Source organism: Corvus moneduloides, chromosome 3 (assembly GCF_009650955.1).
Source record: "Corvus moneduloides isolate bCorMon1 chromosome 3, bCorMon1.pri, whole genome shotgun sequence".
Lineage (NCBI taxonomy): Eukaryota > Metazoa > Chordata > Aves > Passeriformes > Corvidae > Corvus > Corvus moneduloides.
This window is the reverse complement of record NC_045478.1, coordinates 73599426-73617442: the sequence shown is the minus strand read 5'-3', so window position 1 is coordinate 73617442 and position 18017 is coordinate 73599426. Positions and strand designations below refer to the sequence as shown.

Below are 18017 nucleotides of genomic sequence, written 5' to 3'. Positions count from 1 at the left end.
TAAAAAACTTTTAATTTTGGAGCATTCTAATTTCTGAAAAAGATGAAAAAAAATCTCTGATGTAGGACACTTGATAATTCTAGTTCTGATTATATGCTAGAGGAAAGATTTTTAGAAAAGCATTCAGAATAGGAAATGCTCTCAAAAGTACTTTTAAAAGATCCTGAATTGTGTTAGCTATTTTCGTGGAGTTTTTCTTCTACTCAAATTCTATTCTTTACTGTAGGAAGCCTGTAGCACAGCAATTGGGAAACAGCAAACAAGCTGGAAAGTAAATACTGTTTCTCAGCTTGGTAGTGCATAAAATTAGTGAATATAAAAAAAACCAACCAAACAAACAAACAACCCCAAACAAAACTCCCCACTTTATCTGAAAATTAAGGCAAGGTAAAATCAGAGCTGTTATTTAACTTTTGCTGTATTAGAAACCTTAAAAATTATTCTAAATGTCTTTGATTGTATTTCTTACACTAAGCAGAGAAATTCTGGTGTATATTCAGAACTTAGACTGGTTTATTTGGGGAGGTTTTTTCCCGCTCAGTGTTTGTGAAGGCAGACAAGGCAGTCAACAGAGAGCAGAAACTGGTGATGGGCATGAAAATTTTATTTCTGAACATTCTTGTAAAAGCAAGAATAAATTAGGCTGTATTAGTATCATTAATGTACACATTAGCCAGGACACATGTTAATGCACATATTTAGCACAATCAGACTATTTTTACTTACGTGTCCCATTTTACTCATGTGTCTGCATTTGACATGGAGTTTCATCTTTCTGTATTTCCAGTCCAGAAATGCTTTTCATACATTTTTAACCACAATTAAATGACCCACCGACTTCCAGAATGGCACACAAGTGGTCTCTTTCCCAGCTGGCAGGCCAAAAAGGGCCTGTTGCAGAGGCAGAACCCTACTCCTGACAAAACCCTCCACCTCAGATGGACACTTTAAAGCTCCTAAAGCTTCAAGTGAGAACGCAGCAGGTGTAGCCTCTCCCTTTTCCAGAGAAATTGAGGCTTCCAGGTTTAAGGTTTTTTGCTGAACTGGATGGACTAAACAGATGTCCTCTCCAGGAGGAAAAGTCCTGCTTGCATAAAGACTGAATACTCCATGTCTCTCATAAACGAAGGACAAAATTACAAGAAGAGAGATCTGGAAGTAAAAGGGTATTGAATTTTTACACTTACTAAAAAAATATAGATTGGATACTGCAAGGAATTTGTCTTTTATCCATTTAACTGCCAAGACATGTTTTTTTAAAACCTTTGATCTTGCTGGATTGTTTATTTGTGTAATTTATGTCTTTGCTATACACTGCAGTCTTAAATCTCCAGGGGTCAGCAGATGTAAGCAAAAATTGTATGTTTGGTTTCATGCAGAGTACTTCAAAACAATGGGTATGACATAGGATCTAATGAAAATTTTATTGTTTCTTCATAGGTTGCTATTCTCATAATGGAAGTATTAAAAGGAGGTAGAATTTTTCCCCTTCATACTGAGGACAGAGGCATTGTCCCAAAGAGTATAAAGCCTCAATTCAACTCCCTTCTCTCCTTCGTGGGGCCTGCAGAAGCATCTCCTGACTCTGTAGATGATGACCTAATAATCAAGCTGTAGGAAATTCTGCAGGGATATGATTTCAATCTCTCCTTTTGACACCATTTCATTTTGCACTAATAATTAAATTTTCATCACTGGGCTGCTGATGAAAATGGAGGATGATACCAGTTCTGCTACTTTTACTGTGAATCCAATTATTTTCTATTACTTTTCTCAGAAGTCTGCAAAGATGAAATATTAAGTTATAAGTCACATGAAGTGTTGCATTTAATACAGAAGTACTTCATTTTTTATTCACTACATGCTTTCCTCTATTCAAAGTCCACTTGAAGTCTGTATATCAAGCACAGAAATTTCATTAAGAACTTCATATGCCTCATGAAAGAAAGAGTGTTACACATTTGCATTGCCAAAATGGCATTTTAGGAAACAGGGCATTATCATTTAATTCCCAAATATATCTCACTTATGTATATAGGTTTCACTAGCCAATATTCCATTTCAGATGTCCATTAACGCGGTTGCAAACTGACCTGAGCATCTTCAAATGTGTATCTTCCAGGTTCCTTCACATTCTGAGTGGTTTTGTCATAACTTTTTGAATCTAGGTTGATAGCGCTGGGTGCACCTGGAGCAAGAAATTCTTGCCAGATTTCTTGGACACGAGCAGGAACTTCACGGATAGGCCTCTTCTTCAGGTCTTCTACTGCTAACCAGAACCTATGGCACAACACAGCATCTTGACTTCCAGCTCAGGATAACCACTAATGAAGTGCCCACATTCTTTCTTGCTCTTAAAAATAAATTAAGTAACGGAGGTTTGCATATAAACATGCTAAAATAAGAAAAAGCTGAGTGATTTTATGTTGGGATCAGCATTCTGGTATAGTGTCTCAAGGCAATCAATCCACCTTTGGAAGCAATTTTTAGAAGGCTCTTCATGAGATGGGTAGGAAATCCTTCATTACTTATGTATGGATAACATGCTTACAGGAAAATTTCCATTTAGCTGGAATTAAACTGAGCCTTCATTTTGGCTGAACCACAAGGGCTTATATTACCTATAAACTGACTGCTTTTTGACATTCCCTCAAAACCTAATAATTTATATTCTTGCAATCTACATGAGTCTCTGAGTCCTACTAAATCCTAAACTCTATAACTGTACTTTTGTTACCCACAAATCATGCATAAGTTGGAAAAGCATTTGTTTTGCTAATTATAATTTAACTTCTTTTTTCAGCATTCCATTTATATGTATATTTTTCCTAAAAATGCTGAATGGAATTACACATTCTCTCCGCTGCTGCAGAGCAATCCAGTATTGGGCAGCCAAATGCAGTGTGGCCAGTTTGCTGTATCCACATTCAGTCTGGAGCAAGATCACTAAGAATGTCTTGAGCACTTTATGATCATAGCTAACCAACTATAAGCTTCATTCCATTATTTCCTCTACTGGTGTTCAGACCAGACCTTTTCATGGCACAAAACAATCCTAAATTAATTTAGGATTCCATTCTTAGACGTGTTTCAGACCGCTTAGTTCTCCCCCAAATCCAAGAGCTCCACTGAAGTTTGACTTTGGTAAGCACACAGTATATACCATCACAACTTTTCGTTATTGCTCTGACACAGCTGACCCCATGAAACAGATAAGCTGAGTCTTGAAGTCATTTAACTTTGAAATCAGCTGGATTATCCAAGGCTTGCAAATAAATTGGGTGCACCTTTAAAATGTGAATCCAGCCTGCTTACACTGTGAGATCAATTTAAGCTCTCTTAGGTGACTTCAACAAGGATGGGATAAGAGAGAGGAGCAGTGAAACTGTACACAGACCCCCAAGAAAGCAAAATGATACCACCCTCAATCCAAATTCTAATTTAATTATTGCAAAACTCTTAAGAGACGATAGTAAAGCATAGCAAACATTACAGTGTTCCTGCTATAAGCTATTCTTCACTTGAGAACATTTACCTTTCAGGAAGCAATTATTCCTTCATATTCCTGTTTTGAAATTTCTTTGTAGCACAGATGGAAGGAGCCTGTGGTCATTTTTCACAAGCCAGTATGGTCAGCTTCACTCTACCAAGAAGACTATTTTAGGTATTTCTACAACCTTCAATTTCAATAGAATCTAAGCACAATTTTTTCATCTAAGATTCTCCAAGAGACAGAGAAGCAATATTGTCCCAGTTTTGCAAATATATTATAATGTAATAATGTGGAGTGGTTTCTCCAAGGTCACAAAAGGGGTCTGTGCCAGTAGAACTCCAGTTTCGAAAATTCTGGGTAGAATCACTTTTATATATGAACTACAGTTGAATTGAACATAGTTCTGCACAGAGCCTGGGGATGTATCCTGAGAACCTGATGGCAATGCAGCAAGAAGAGAGGCCTCATAACTCAAGTTTAAAAACTGCAAAGCACACAAACTCTAATTCAGTTCCCTCTCTCAAATTTGGGCAACCTACTTTGGTTTCCTTAATCTGCTTTCGATATTTGCATTTAAAAGCACATATCCTGCAGTGCTAACCCCTTCAAGTGCATCTTCTGGGATTGACTGATTACTCATGTGTCTCCAAGTCAGGTAAGGAACACAAAAATGAAAGGGAAGGATGCTCTTTGTAAACACACATTTTCTATCTCCCTGCAGGCCCCCTGCGGATCCAGCTCAAAGATGTCACTTCCTTGTTTGTTCCATTGTATCACTGCCAATACTTCTGGCAGTCACCACAAACATGCCTCAGGATGCTATTTTCTTTTGTAAGCAAACTGTTTTCATATAGTAGGTTATGCTCAATTATGAGGAAATAGATGGGAGATAAATTCCAATAAATTTAACTTCTATGCTTGCAGCATAGAATAGGTAGGTTGCATAGACCCATTCTCACAGGCTGAACACCAGTTCTTTGATAGACTAATTTAATTTTACCCTTCTAACAATAGCATTCAAAGACTACTAAAAATGTGAAGTCCTAAATACAGAAACCTCTCTAAAAGTGGGAAGAATTATGATTTCTGTGTTATGTCGTGTCTAGGGAGCTTATTTCACAGCCAACACACATTTCAAGATTTTAATCTACTTACTTATCTTTTAAGAAAAGATGCCTGCCCTCCTCCCACAGACAGTTGAATTAAATATTCAAAGTTAGGAAATGACAAAAATAAGGCTGCCCCCCTCCTGCATTTTCAAAAATAACTTTTTCCAATATCCCATGGCAACCAATAGCATGGATGAAGTTGAAATGGAGTCAGCAAGACCTCAGCACAGGGCCTCAAATCCAAAGAGCTCCCGGTATCATTTTACAGCTCCTTGCCTCATGAATGTGACCAGAGCAAGGGAAGACTCCTGTAGCAAAAAGCACAGTCCGCAACACTGTGTGCAAGGGCAGGAGAGGGGAGAGGGGGAACTGCATTTTCTGAACAATGATATACACAGACTTAGTGCTACTTTGTGTAAGGAGCTAGAACTCAGTCTGGCTGCCCTTGGATGAAACTGCATCTCCTGTGGGTGGAGGTTTGCTTTTGCCATGGAGACCCTCTCTAGAAGATGCTCAGCACTGTTTGAACAGAGACCTGAGTAGCTGAGTGTAAACCTTGCTGCTGTCTTCTATCCCAGCATTTGGGATAGATAGATAGATTCCCCCTGCCCCATGCTGGGTCACACAGCAGACACACAGCAGTGAGGGTGTGTAGTGAGTGTATGGTAGTAGTACATCCAGCCACATGGACTGGTGAAACACATGTTGCAAGATATCTGGGGATTATGTCCTCCAGCTGGATTACTTTCAAAGCCACAGTGGCCTCATGGAGAAATAGCACAGCCGCAACACAGCTCTGTCCCATTAACTGACCTAAATGCCAGGAGCAGCCAGATCCCAGACCAAGCCAATCAGTTAAGTTTAGCCCATAGGAACAAAGAGTGAGAGAAAGGCAATGGTTCTCCATGAAATGTGTGAGGTATAGTCTGTGTGGAAACAGTGAAGTGGGAGTTATGTGGACTTTGCACTCAGTGCATGTGACACAACAAGTCAGCGGCCAGACCTTATGGCATTTTCAGAAAAAAAAAAAAAACAACCTAAACAAACTCTATGAATAAAATCACTTAAGATTTTTCCTGGGGCAGGAAACACTGCTCTCTGATTTCTAGAATCCACCTTCTTGCCACCTACAGCTTCAAGCTTCAAGGCATAGTAGAACTGAAGGATTTCAAGAATATGACAGAGAAAATCATTAAATCTTGCAACTAGTTCCTTCTCATCTACTCTGCAAAAATGGCAACACTGCTGGCACTTGGCATTTAAGCTTGAGTCTGAATGAGCAATAACTCATAGGCAATTTCATCTTTGAGGATTAAATTTTGGTCAAGTTATTAGCACCCAAAACAAGGCCTCATAATCACCAGTGTAAAGGATAAACATCTCACAGAATATCAGCTTGCAGCGAGATGGTTAAACAGAAGTTATTGATGGAAAACATCCAAATCTAGCAAATTTCTCAGTCCCTCTCTTCCGAGATAACAAGAATGCAAAGTCCCTTTTTCCTATTTAGTCACACATTACAGAGCTAATAAATAAGCATCAAAGGAAGGGGCAAGGGGTCCGGTGGCTTTTCCTTCAGTGTATCATGGAACCTAACCTGGCACTACTCTCCCTTCACTAATTTAGGTTTTCGCAGTCCTAGAGCTGCTTTGGAGATCACACCCACTGCAATACTGCATAATGATTTAGACAGGCTTTCATGTTGGCAGGTCTGAAATTATTTAATCTTTACAGGCTGCAACTCCTACAAAATAATCAGTTGGGAGCAAACCTAGTCAGCATACAAATACTAACTTTCCAAAGAATTCTGCTGCATTACAGACAAAGGAAGGATAATAATAGGAATACAATTTCCTACAAGAATTAAAGAAATTAGGTCTCCAGTTGCCAGGTTGCAGTAAGTTGGATTTCATAACCTCACTCTCTTTGAAAAGTCCTTTCTTTAATACTTGGACAGCCTTGTGACCAAGCTCAATAGTACTGGATCATGCTTGAACTTTAGTCTTGTGAATTTTAAACAATGGTCACCATTTTGTAATAGGCAGTGGGAATTTCATAAATCTATTATCCAAATCATATGTTACTTCCGCTATTTTTTTCTGTGTATAGAGCAGCACACAAAGCAACTCCTCAAAAAAATCTGCATGGTAACAAGAGATCACAAGTCAGCCTGCATTAGGTGAGTGCAGAATCCAACCTGCAAACTACAGTCACACTGTAATGAAGTTACTGCACTGACAGAACTGTTTAGACAGCTTTATTCCTTTGCTGTGCTTTACAACACCTTCAGAGAGTGAAATACTATTAAGCCCCATTTACAGGCAAAGAAAAAGCACAGAGATAGAAAGTAAGACGGGGAAATCTGGTTATATTCCTGATCATTGCACAATTCTTAGTATTAAATCATGGCTCAAGTTCCTTCATCCTTTTTGTGTTCCTTAAGACAGGATCTGTATCCACCAAGAATGATATTCTCAGACAGCTCAGACACTCTCAGCCAAAGTCAAAGTAACAGTAACACTGGGACTTTTTGCTGTGTAAGACCATTGCACTTGAATAGAAATGGTGTATCTGGTACACTTATCATTTCATGGGTTTGGTATTTCTTTCACCAGAATGATGTATAAGACATCTAATTTACTACCAGCGAAGCTCCTGTCATGCCAGCAGTCCCTGCTGTATCCTGTGTACTCGGCTTGAAAGCTTGAATGCAGGGTCCCAGCCACCTATCCAACTATAGGCTTGGCAGTGTTGTAAATCTTATTGTGATTAGATCTGTAAAAGTACAAGAACCAGCAGCTGATTTGAGTTGAATTCGTTGCAGTGGGAAGATGTGGGTTGACATAATTATTTTTCTCAAGGTGACTATCAAAATAGTAAAAAAAAAAATACCACTAAAAACCCCCAAATTACCATGATGGAGTTAACAAGTGAGCAACGAAAGCGGTGGTCTTCGAAGGTGTTATCAGTGGTAATGCTTGAAATCATTGAGCTTTTCACTTCTGTTATTGGTGTCTAAAACATTTTGACAGCCATACACAACAAGCTTTACAAATTCATGTTTTCTAACCCAACTTTACTATGTGAACCTAATGGTGGATTGATTTCCCTACAGCTTGAGAATTTACAAATATAATTCTGAGCTTCTGAGACAGTTTTCCTTCAGTTAATTATCACAGAAAGCACCTTTTCAGAACAAATTTATCCCCTGCCTGGCCTGTAAGATCATATTCACCATTACTCAGATATTATATTTTATAATGCCAACATAAGATTTTAGAGGGAGAGACAGAAGAGTAGATGGCATATGAAGGAATCATCTCTGAAGAAATTTCTTGGGGGAATTTTTCTGGATCAGTTACTTGCAGTTTGCCTGTGGTTAGTGTTGTAAATAGGATTAGAAGAAAGAGTTAGGGATTATGCGGGTAACAGTCTAGCTGGCAGAGAGACAAATTAATCACAGAAAAGCACCAGAAACTGCAGCACACATTGGGCTCAATAGGTTCATGTTTGAACAGCTGCTCTGCATAACAAATTACCAGGATGCTATTTAAATAATAATTTTTTAAAATTACTTTCCTTTTCTTGGTTTTATTCTGAGTTTTAAAAATTAATTTTACCAATTGGACTTTTTAATAAGAAAAATCCGTATCTGTGACTAATAAAGTCATCAACATACACATACAGGTCAGGCTGTATTTGTGATGCAAGGTTAATGTTTGACTATGAACATGGTCAGCAATTTAGAGAACTCCAACTCCAATTATACTGCTGACAAATTTAAATTAATAACAAGGAGATCTGTGCAATTACTTGGCATTTATAAATCAACACCATAAATATTAAATGCCTCTTGTAAGATGCCACAAAAGCATAATTTTAGTATGAACGGCTATGCTGCAACACTTTAGAGTGAGAATTGGCATAGGAAAAAAGTAGGTTAAGATTATTCTGAGCTCTAGAATGTAAATGCAAATAGGATTCTACACTACTTATGTTGTTGGTGAATGGAAAGTGATACAGATGACATCTGACAACAAGGTGGAATTAAGAGAAAAATATGTTGCCTGTATTTTTGTACTATGCTCAGCTTAATTTGTCTGTCTATAGAAAGGCTGTCATTAATCTCTCCGAAATAACTCTTACTGAAATATGACTTTCTTTGAACAGACAAAACCTGCTATTAACCAATGGATGGACTATCATTTTTAAAATCAAAAAACTTTTCTCCTCACTTAAAAGTAATTCTGTAAATATACTTTTTAAAACGTACCCTATATGCTTCGTACACTAGGAACACTTTTCCATTTTGCGATCAGTGAGGAATTTGAGAGCTAGATGTCACCCTACTTCAGCTGTGTCAGATCCACAAGTACTAGAATACTGGTGGAGATTTTCAAAATGATCTCCAGAAACCAATCAACCTGATGAAAGTCTGTGAATTTTACTTTTAGGTCCTTTATTCATTTTTAAACACTTTTATTTTCATTTTGCTTTTCCCAGAGTATTTGACTTAATAAAAGATACTGGACAGGCTTTGAATGAGTCAGTTTTATACCTGTTTAACAAGACAAGCTGAGAGAAAAGTTCTTACAGGAGTAGTTTGACCAAAAGTCGAACATGAATGGAAAAACATGCTTCATGTGAGTCTCTCTTAACTATATTAATATTTCCCTCAGCCTGTACATGAAAGCTGCCAGCAATCTGGGCTAATTAATTCTGAAAAGTGAGGAAAGTTTTTGAAGGAGTCAAAAAATGAAAAGTATCAGGAAAAAAAACTCAAAACAACAAAGCAAAAACCCAATATATCTTATAAGCTAATAAAAAAAAAAGTAGCTCTCATTTACCTTAAATTTTCTGAACTGAATTCTGACTCCAAGAATTTCAGAAACTGCTCTCTTCCCACAGGGTCTTTCAAAGCTTCATCCATGCCAAATCCCCATCGTTTCACCCTCTGCTGTCCTGGCTCTTTGCTACAGAAATAAAAACAACAGAACCCAAAGTAAGCAATACTTCAGTATTCCAATAATCTGTGTTCATAATTTAGACTAAACCATAAAGTTCCATGGTTTTCTCACTTTTTAGAGTGCTCATATCTGTGCAATGTTCACCAATGAGCAAACAGACTGTTAGTGCTTACACAGGATGAAGGTAATACACAGAAGAATAAAGATTTCCACCTAGGAATGTTACCAGATTTTAAAAGATGTCTCTTTTTTTCACCATACTAGAATCCTTGAAACTGGTTACTGTAATTTATTAGCCCATAGCACTTCCCATCTTACCAAATGTAAAACTGCAAAGACCAAAAGGGTACTGCATTGCCCTTCTACCTCAGTATTTTCCTGCAGTACCTTTGTCTGAAATCTTCTCATTCCAGAAAAACACGTTATACCCCCTTACTTCCAAAGAAGAAATAAATTATATACCTTGTCTCCAGTTCCCAGAAAGTGGTGTCATCTGATATCCAAGGGTTTGAGGGATCAGGGGGCACAAGAAAAGGATCATATTCCAAATACTGCTCTGTATAAGCTAATAGACTAGGAAAACAAAAGCATCAAACATTGTCACGTCAGGAGGCGAGGAAACCTGATCAGGTTACCCCAGTTAACAAGTTACCTTGCATCAATTGTGTGTGCACACACTCAGAAGGCAGCTACAAGCTCAGGGTGAAATAGGTTTGCTCAAGCCATTTAAAAGTGGACCACTGAAGAAGGAGGGGTGGCTCAGGTCTATCAAGAGTAGATATAAAATAAGTTTCCCTAATACTTCCACACAGCTCCATTTAAGGTTCCTTTAGACACTAATAAATTAGATCATATAACCTCTTCCACACACATTTGTTTTTTCATAAAGGAACATGTTACATATCCCTGTGGTCTTAATCATCAGTTCCTTTAAAATCTGTTCTAAAACACTGCTTGTTACACAGCTTATATTTGTTGGCCCTGCATCTGCTAGTACTCCTTTTATTTTCTCTTAAATATAATTAATATTTTTATTATTTCCTAATAAAAGGGCACTATTCTCAAGTTTATCTTTTAAAAAACACGCCAATTTTTTTTCACAATTTTTTATATTCAAGAATTGGTCTGATTCAGTTGCATGCACTAAAATCTTTGCTTGTATTCTGGTAATTTACATCTCCCATTGGCCTTATTCATGCTTGCTGTTTCCTTTGGCCTCATAATTTTTGTAAAATTACTGACAAGTGAGGACAACTATTCTTTCTTTTCAATTCCTTTTATAGGTAGTGTGCATGATATATTTACTTTTCAGCAAACAAAAAATCTTAACCTGCTCTCTTTGTGAATAAATATGTATATGTATTTGCATATATATGCACACATACACATAAATAAGTAGACATATTTGTACAAATGTATATTAGAAGATGAAGAGTAATTTGTATCTGGGTTAGTTTCCTTTACTGAGCCCTATGCAGCTCCATTTTCTGCAACGTTGGGCTTTTTGTTTTATTTGATTTCTAGCCCCTTCTTGACAAATTCTGGTCTTATTAGGAGATAGATTCCTACTAGTGTTACATCTCTGACCCAAACTGAGCCCAAACTCACTTTGTTCAAGCACTGACTGAGCTCCACACCAATCAGTTCCCTTGGTTCATCAGTGATTGCCCTTTTGAAATATCAAAACAATAACCCCAGACCTATTCCCTTTTAGCCTCCCTGCCAATGAAAGGTGAAACTTGTGATCCCTTGGTCAGAGGCTCTTTCAGTGACTTGGGTTTATCAGATATGTATTGTGGAATATCTGGAGTATTTTTATCACTAAAAGAACTTCATACTTCTCCACTTAAAGTAAACTCTAACCAGTTATTTCTATGAAATCTGAGCTCCCATGTCTCTCTTTGAAGAGCTATTTGCTGTGAATAGCTCTTTGAAACTAATTCAAACTGACATTTTTCCCAATAGTTATCAGTCTAACTGAAAAAAAAAGAAAATGTGACAATATACGTACCTCTCTGCAACTTTTGACATTTTTAATCTATGTCTGTCTAATTGCATTTGCCAGTGCTTAATCTGCAAGAAAGGAAGGCAAAGAGTTTTATGAGTAATTTATTGCTTGATTCCATTTCTATAACTTTTTTTATTAGGGCTGTAATTGAACCTTAATTTATCCTAGGGCACAGAAGAGAAATATATCAGAATTAAAACAACATTTCACCAGCGTAGTTCTAAAATAAATAGAATTTTCCATTAAAGAGAAAAGATCATACAGAGACAAAAGATGTGCCCAATATAACATTCTCCCTAAAGATTCATCAACAGAAATCCATTTTTAAAATTAGCCTTTATTTAGATTTTTGAAGAGAACTAATACTTCTTCAGACATTTACCTTCTCCAAATTCTAACATCTCAGGAAAGATTAACAAAGCTTTAACAGTAGATAAATGTGTGACCTTATACATGCATACATGGAGTGGTAAGTATACCCCCAAACCTCAAATCAGTATTGAAAGAAGAGCAAGCTCTCCACAGCTGAACAGTCTAATGGGCTTAGCTATACAAAGAACCCACTCACTGGCCTACTTCCCACTGCCTTTAGATGTTTAATGCATTATACAAAAAAATTCAGGTTTTGTCTCCTTAGTTTTGATGAAGTTACATTCCTAAATCCATATATCTTGAAACAAGGAAAAAGTTTATTAAATGTTTGCTACACCTGTTTTGAATAACTTCCCAGTTACAATAATATTTTTATACCTACTTTCCTAAAAAGTTAATTTAAAAGTACATGTTTGTAGTTATGTTCCAAACCTCTTGGTGTAGTTCATCTTCTGTGGGTGGCTTAGTCTCTGGTACTGGCGTGTGGGTAGGGCTGTGACTTCGAATGTCATTTTGTAAGCCATAGACAGACTGAGCAAAAAAATATGGAACGATGAGAGTTGCTTTCATACAGTGCTTTCTACACACACTCATAATAACTGTCATGGCTTAGTACATTGTGCTCAAGAAGTTAGCCAAGATCATCTTTTCCTGAGGAAACTGCAATAACCCATGCACTCAGATGAAACTGTGCTTCTGCACTAGAGTGTAAAATAAAGACTCCCAAACTCCCACAATTCCATAAAGCCACAGGACAAAGGATCTACTTTTATTAGGTCTCTATATTAGCGTCACAGTAAACATGGGGAATGACACTGAGAGATGCTATTACAGTAAGCAGAGATGACTGGTAGGTGAGGTATTGTGAAAGGTACACTAGCACAAGGATTATTTGGATGACTCCCAAAATTGCAATTACTCTCTGGTAAATTACACTAATCTGGACCTTTCACTACCATAAATAAGACAAGCTAAAACTTTCTCTAAATCCACTTTCCTTCTTAAAACATATTTTTCCATGGATCAACATGCAAATGTACCTCAAAGGAAGTACTTTAAAGTGGAAGTCAATCTATATGTTTATGGTGCAAAGGATTTAAAAGAGTTGAGCCAATCCATCTATACAACCCTAGATAAATTACACTCCAATTACAACCTAATTTAGATAGAGCTAATTTCTTCCACAATTTCCAGTGGAAAGTATTTTGGGCATAATTGTAAAAAAGAGACACACTTTTCATTAAGAACAGGACAAGAACTGCTGTTAGAGTTCACACTGAATTTTAAAATTTCTTTTCCTTAATTACTGACAGAAACACTTTAATAGGCTTTACTCAATCTACTAAACAACATGAATAAAGAATGCAAAAATGAATTTTATATTTAAAATCTCTTTGTATTTCTCCAAAATCTTATGTGATAGAATTTACTTAGCATTAGCAAATTTGTTAATACTAATTCAACTAAGAGCTTATGAAATATTAACATATGTTCATGCATTTGTTCCTTGCAGCTGTAAGAAAAAAATGCTGTAAGAAATTATGGAAATTTGTGCTATAAATTTCCTCCACCTCCTGATTTTGGTATAATAACAGTACTTACCTTTCTTGTTTTATGTGGATTTCTCATTCTTGAAGATTTTTTTATATCCACTTCAGTCGTGTTTACACAGCCAGGCTATTAAAAGAAAGAGAAAGGAAAGCAAAGGGCTAAATCTGGGAAGGAACTTCACTGAGATACTCCTCTTCAGTGTGCAAGACTGAAAAATAAATTCCACACCATGAAATTGAAATAAAATAAATTCCCAAGATAACAGAAACCAGTCACATGTTTCTGCTTCGGTTTTGCCAAGGAAGCCATTCATTACATTCTAGCTATTCCTCTAAGAAGCATGGTTGACCTAATGAGACAAAATAAACAGAATTGTGCAATATTCACCTCACCTGTGAACCTCAGGCTCCCTTCAGGAGCACCTGCTTTTGGGTCAATTTTCAAAGAGGATCTTCTTTTAAAATGCAATGAAAAAAAGTACCAAAACAGGATTTGCTTCTTTGGAAAACAAAGGAAAAAAACCAAACCAAACCAGCAAAACAGGCTTCTGCAGCCTAACCAGAAGACTGACAGCCTAAATAAAATTACTCTCAGCACATCGTATCTGGGTTTCATTGGCTCGTTCTCACAACTCTGTAGCACCCCAAAGCAGGCAAGCACTCTAGATTCTCCTAATTTATCTTCCTTTGACACTTCCCTCTAACTACAAAATCTGTGCGTAAATCTGGTTTTTACCCTTTGCTGGAAAAAACTAATAAAAAGTGTTTTGCTCTCAGGTGAGTTTTATCTATTGATTTTAGAGGAATTACATTTGACACTGAGTGGAAACTACAAAATCTGCTCTCTAGTGGGAGCGGATTTTTAGTGAAAGTAGGTTGGGGTTTTTTAATGGGAGTAGCTAGATACTGAATTTACTTGCCCAACAGCCAGGATGGACTTATTATCACACTAATGTTACAACCTCTGTCTTCTTATCATAACGAAAAGTGTGACTCTAAATTTTCAAAGACAAAATTTTAAAAATTGCTTACATAGGAAGAACTAAGAAAAAAATAGCTTTCATTAAACAGAGCAATGGTACTTTGCCTCTGGAAAATATTCTAAAAACCAGACTGATTTTATTTAATCCAGTATGGGTTTTTTAGAATTAACAAATAAATAAGTTTCTATTTTAAAGTAATAAATTAGTGTGCATTTGATCATATTACATTTGCAGCAGAAAAAGTTCCTCACTGCTAACAATAAATATTCTTAAGACTGCATCTGACACACTAGAATTGGGAAGGTACCCTTCGTGCTTCTGAACAAAAATGGGCATTTTTAAACTCAGAAATAAATGGCAACTCTCAAAGAAAAAGGCAGGTTGAAAAATACAAAGTTCTGCATGATGGTCAATTTAAAAGCAGAAAGCAATTTCCCAGGGCAGTATACTGAGATACAAAGCTTAAAAAACCCCAGTGCATCTACTTTAGGATTAGAGCAGCAGCTGGCAGTGAAGAAGAGAGGGGCTTTAACAACATCTACAGCCTTTGAATGTAACAATTTAAATAGCAGGCACACTTACATAAGGTACAAACTGTTATTTGTTCAGTTTTCAGTTATGGTTTGTTAAAAGCATGTCCTAAAAATGGAGAGGGGGAAAAAAGAAGGCATAAACCTCATCTGAAGCCTCTTATTTTTAAAGATTTCAAGCCCACCAGCAGTAAATTGGTACGGACAGATCTTGCAACTTGCCTGGGTAACTTACATGCCAGAATTGTGCAGATTGATGTAAGGAACACAAGAAATTCTGGGAGATTTTTAGAAATGAAACCAGGGCAAAGCTTTTGCTAGTTGCAAAGAGGCCGAGCCCAGTACTGACCTTCTACAGCACCTAGTGGATTCTTACTGACACCTGGCTGTTTAAAACCTCTCATGCTGAAGGAAAGCTGCTCTGGCAGGGGCACGCAGGAGAGACTGTGTGGGGAGAAACTGGACCAAGGGGGGACTGAAGAGAAGCTGACAGGAGAGCTGCCCCAGGCAGGGAGAGGCAGGGAAGCATCAGGAAGCTCCAGTGAAGAAGAGGAGGCAGCTAAAGGGCGTATCAACTACTCTGACAACCTGGGGTAACAATAGGAGTTTAAGACATATATCACTACCTCTATACAATACTATTTTCATAACTTGATTTAAATTATATGACTGGAAGTACCTAATGTAGCTTGGGTCACAATTTATGTTTTCTTCTCAACATAAGTATATATATATTAGATTATACTTGATATGAGATGGGTTTTATGGTTTCTCTGGTGCTGCCGAATTTCATTTGTCAATATTTAGGAATAAATATCAAACATATTTTCAATTAAAATAAACACAAAAAGTTGCATTATATGAACATTTTGCTAAAAGAACTCAGTCTTTGTGGGAAAACCTCTGCTGGACAACATTTAATTTTATTTGTATCCCCTCAATAAGATAATAAGTATGTGTTTGAATACAATTATATCCAGCTGTGTTTTCTTTTTTTGTGTTGTTTTTTTAACTGGACTACCATAGTTCAAATAGTGAGATGCCTCTCAGAGTGCTCTGCTGCAAGATTCCCATTTAGTGTGTGGTATATAATTTGCATACTAATACTGTAAATAGTTTTCAAACAGATTTCCTGGAAGACTTGAGAACTCTTCTATATGTGTAAATAGAATGCTTATTTCTTTCAGGAGTAATATTCTGTGTGAAAACAATTTCCCCTCAACACACACAGAGGAAAGCCTTGTGACCTTGTTGAAATTATCATACAGCAAGATCACAACCAGGGCAGAATTTGGTCCTCATCAATTTTTAAATATCTGGGTGAAAAACTGTCATACATTCACTTAGTTTTTTTCATCCGTTAGCATGTCCTTTTCTCAAAGTACAAATGCCTTTGTATTAATTTACATTAAAGGACACGTCAATCCAGTCGTGATAAATTCACTGTTGATGTAAATGGATACAGACAAAGAACATAAAAAACCCACATATAGCGGAATTTTAACCCCTACTTCAGTTATTGGATAACAACATTAGTATGAAACCCAAGCAGCACCACTTTCTACTGCTGCTGTAGGAGGTTGCATACCAGGATTCTGCTAAGAAACACAAAGGAAGGAAGAAGTCTTGTCTGCAAGCAGAGGAGGTACCAGAACGTACATGCCTTGATCTGGCTATCGCCAGCATTTGAAGCAACCATCTGAGAGTATGTTGAGTTAAAAAAACCCACTTGATATTAATGTTCTTTTCCTGATAACTGTGGCAACAGTGAATTAATTAACTAAACCCTTGTAATAGTGCTACAGTGTATTAATTTTATGAAACCTGTAACAACTCTTTGGAAGAATTACATAAAATGGCATGCCTGAGCCATGGTATATTTCCATCCAAGTAGTGCAGAGTATGGAGTATTTTTAGTCTGCTTGCTGTACAAAGTTGCACACTCCAAGTGTCCTTTTTATTGCCTGGCCACATAGCCCAAATCAACTGCTGTCAAAGCCTCTTTTGCATAAAAATCTTTTTGCTATGATGTGCTTGTAATTCAAAACAGTGAAAAATGCTCAACAGAGAGTAAATTAATATTCATAATTAGGTCAGCTGAAGTTTTGATGTCTTTTTTTTTTCTTTCCCAAAGAAAAGGGCAATTTAACTGTGCATCTACTTAAGCCAAAATAACCAGAAGTTTTCTTGTATCTGAGACAAATATACCCCCGTATGTGGGAGGGAATAAGCTCGTGCATTCCGATAGGCTGGGAACTGTCTGTCTGTATTGCTGCTCTGTAGGAAATGATCTGAAGGAGAAGCTGAACATGAGTCAGCAGTATCTCTTTGCAGCAATGCAGACAAACCACATACCCAGCTGCACTAGCAATAGCTTAGCCAGCAGGCAAAGTGTTTATTTCTTTCTACTCAGCATCACAAGGAAACTTCTGGAACACCAAGACTACTTTTGGGCCCCACAAACAACACAAGAAATATATTCCAAATGGGAAAATCCACTGGAGGAACAGACTTTTTTTATGCTTGCCAAAGGGGAGAGCTAACCATTGTCTTTTGTGCCTACAGGGGGGCTTAGAGAGATAGACCTTTTCCAAGGGTGCACTGGGGGAGGACAGGAGACAGTAATCTGAAATTGCAGTAAAGGAATTTCCAGTCACCTATAAAGAAATATACTTCACAGTAAAAGTAAGAGAGGCTATGGAATGTCCATCCTTGGTGATTTTCAAAGCTTGTTTAACCCAAGTGCCTGGACAATCTGATTCACCTTAGAAGTTAGCACTGGTTTGAGCAAGACGTTGGACTAGAAGACCTCCAGAGGCCCCTCTCAGCCTATACTTCTGTGGTGCAACCTACACTTCACAAGCTGCAGGGAGTGAAATTCAAATTATCCACTTTACAGACCACTCCAATCAAGTATTCACATTGGTGTGAAATTCATCTCTCTGCCTTCCCCACCCCAAAACATCAGAGTGGAAACAAGACTGGTATGTGCTTCCTTGCTGCTG

At 37.2% G+C, this 18017-nt stretch overlaps 1 protein-coding gene across 11 annotated transcripts in view; it reads right to left on the bottom strand.

Moving 5' to 3' along the window:
* Nucleotides 1-18017, bottom strand: part of RGS7 (regulator of G protein signaling 7) — a 246431-nt gene that overhangs the window by 29156 nt on the left and 199258 nt on the right. For all 11 annotated transcript variants that reach the window (XM_032102207.1, XM_032102209.1, XM_032102210.1 and 8 more), the window contains 6 exons: nt 13552-13626; nt 12382-12480; nt 11581-11642; nt 10032-10142; nt 9450-9575; nt 2094-2280 (listed from right to left, as the gene is read on the bottom strand). In XM_032102207.1, the coding sequence (XP_031958098.1) occupies nt 2094-2280; nt 9450-9575; nt 10032-10142; nt 11581-11642; nt 12382-12480; nt 13552-13626 (660 nt within the window). The remainder of the gene's footprint in view (nt 1-2093; nt 2281-9449; nt 9576-10031; nt 10143-11580; nt 11643-12381; nt 12481-13551; nt 13627-18017) is intronic.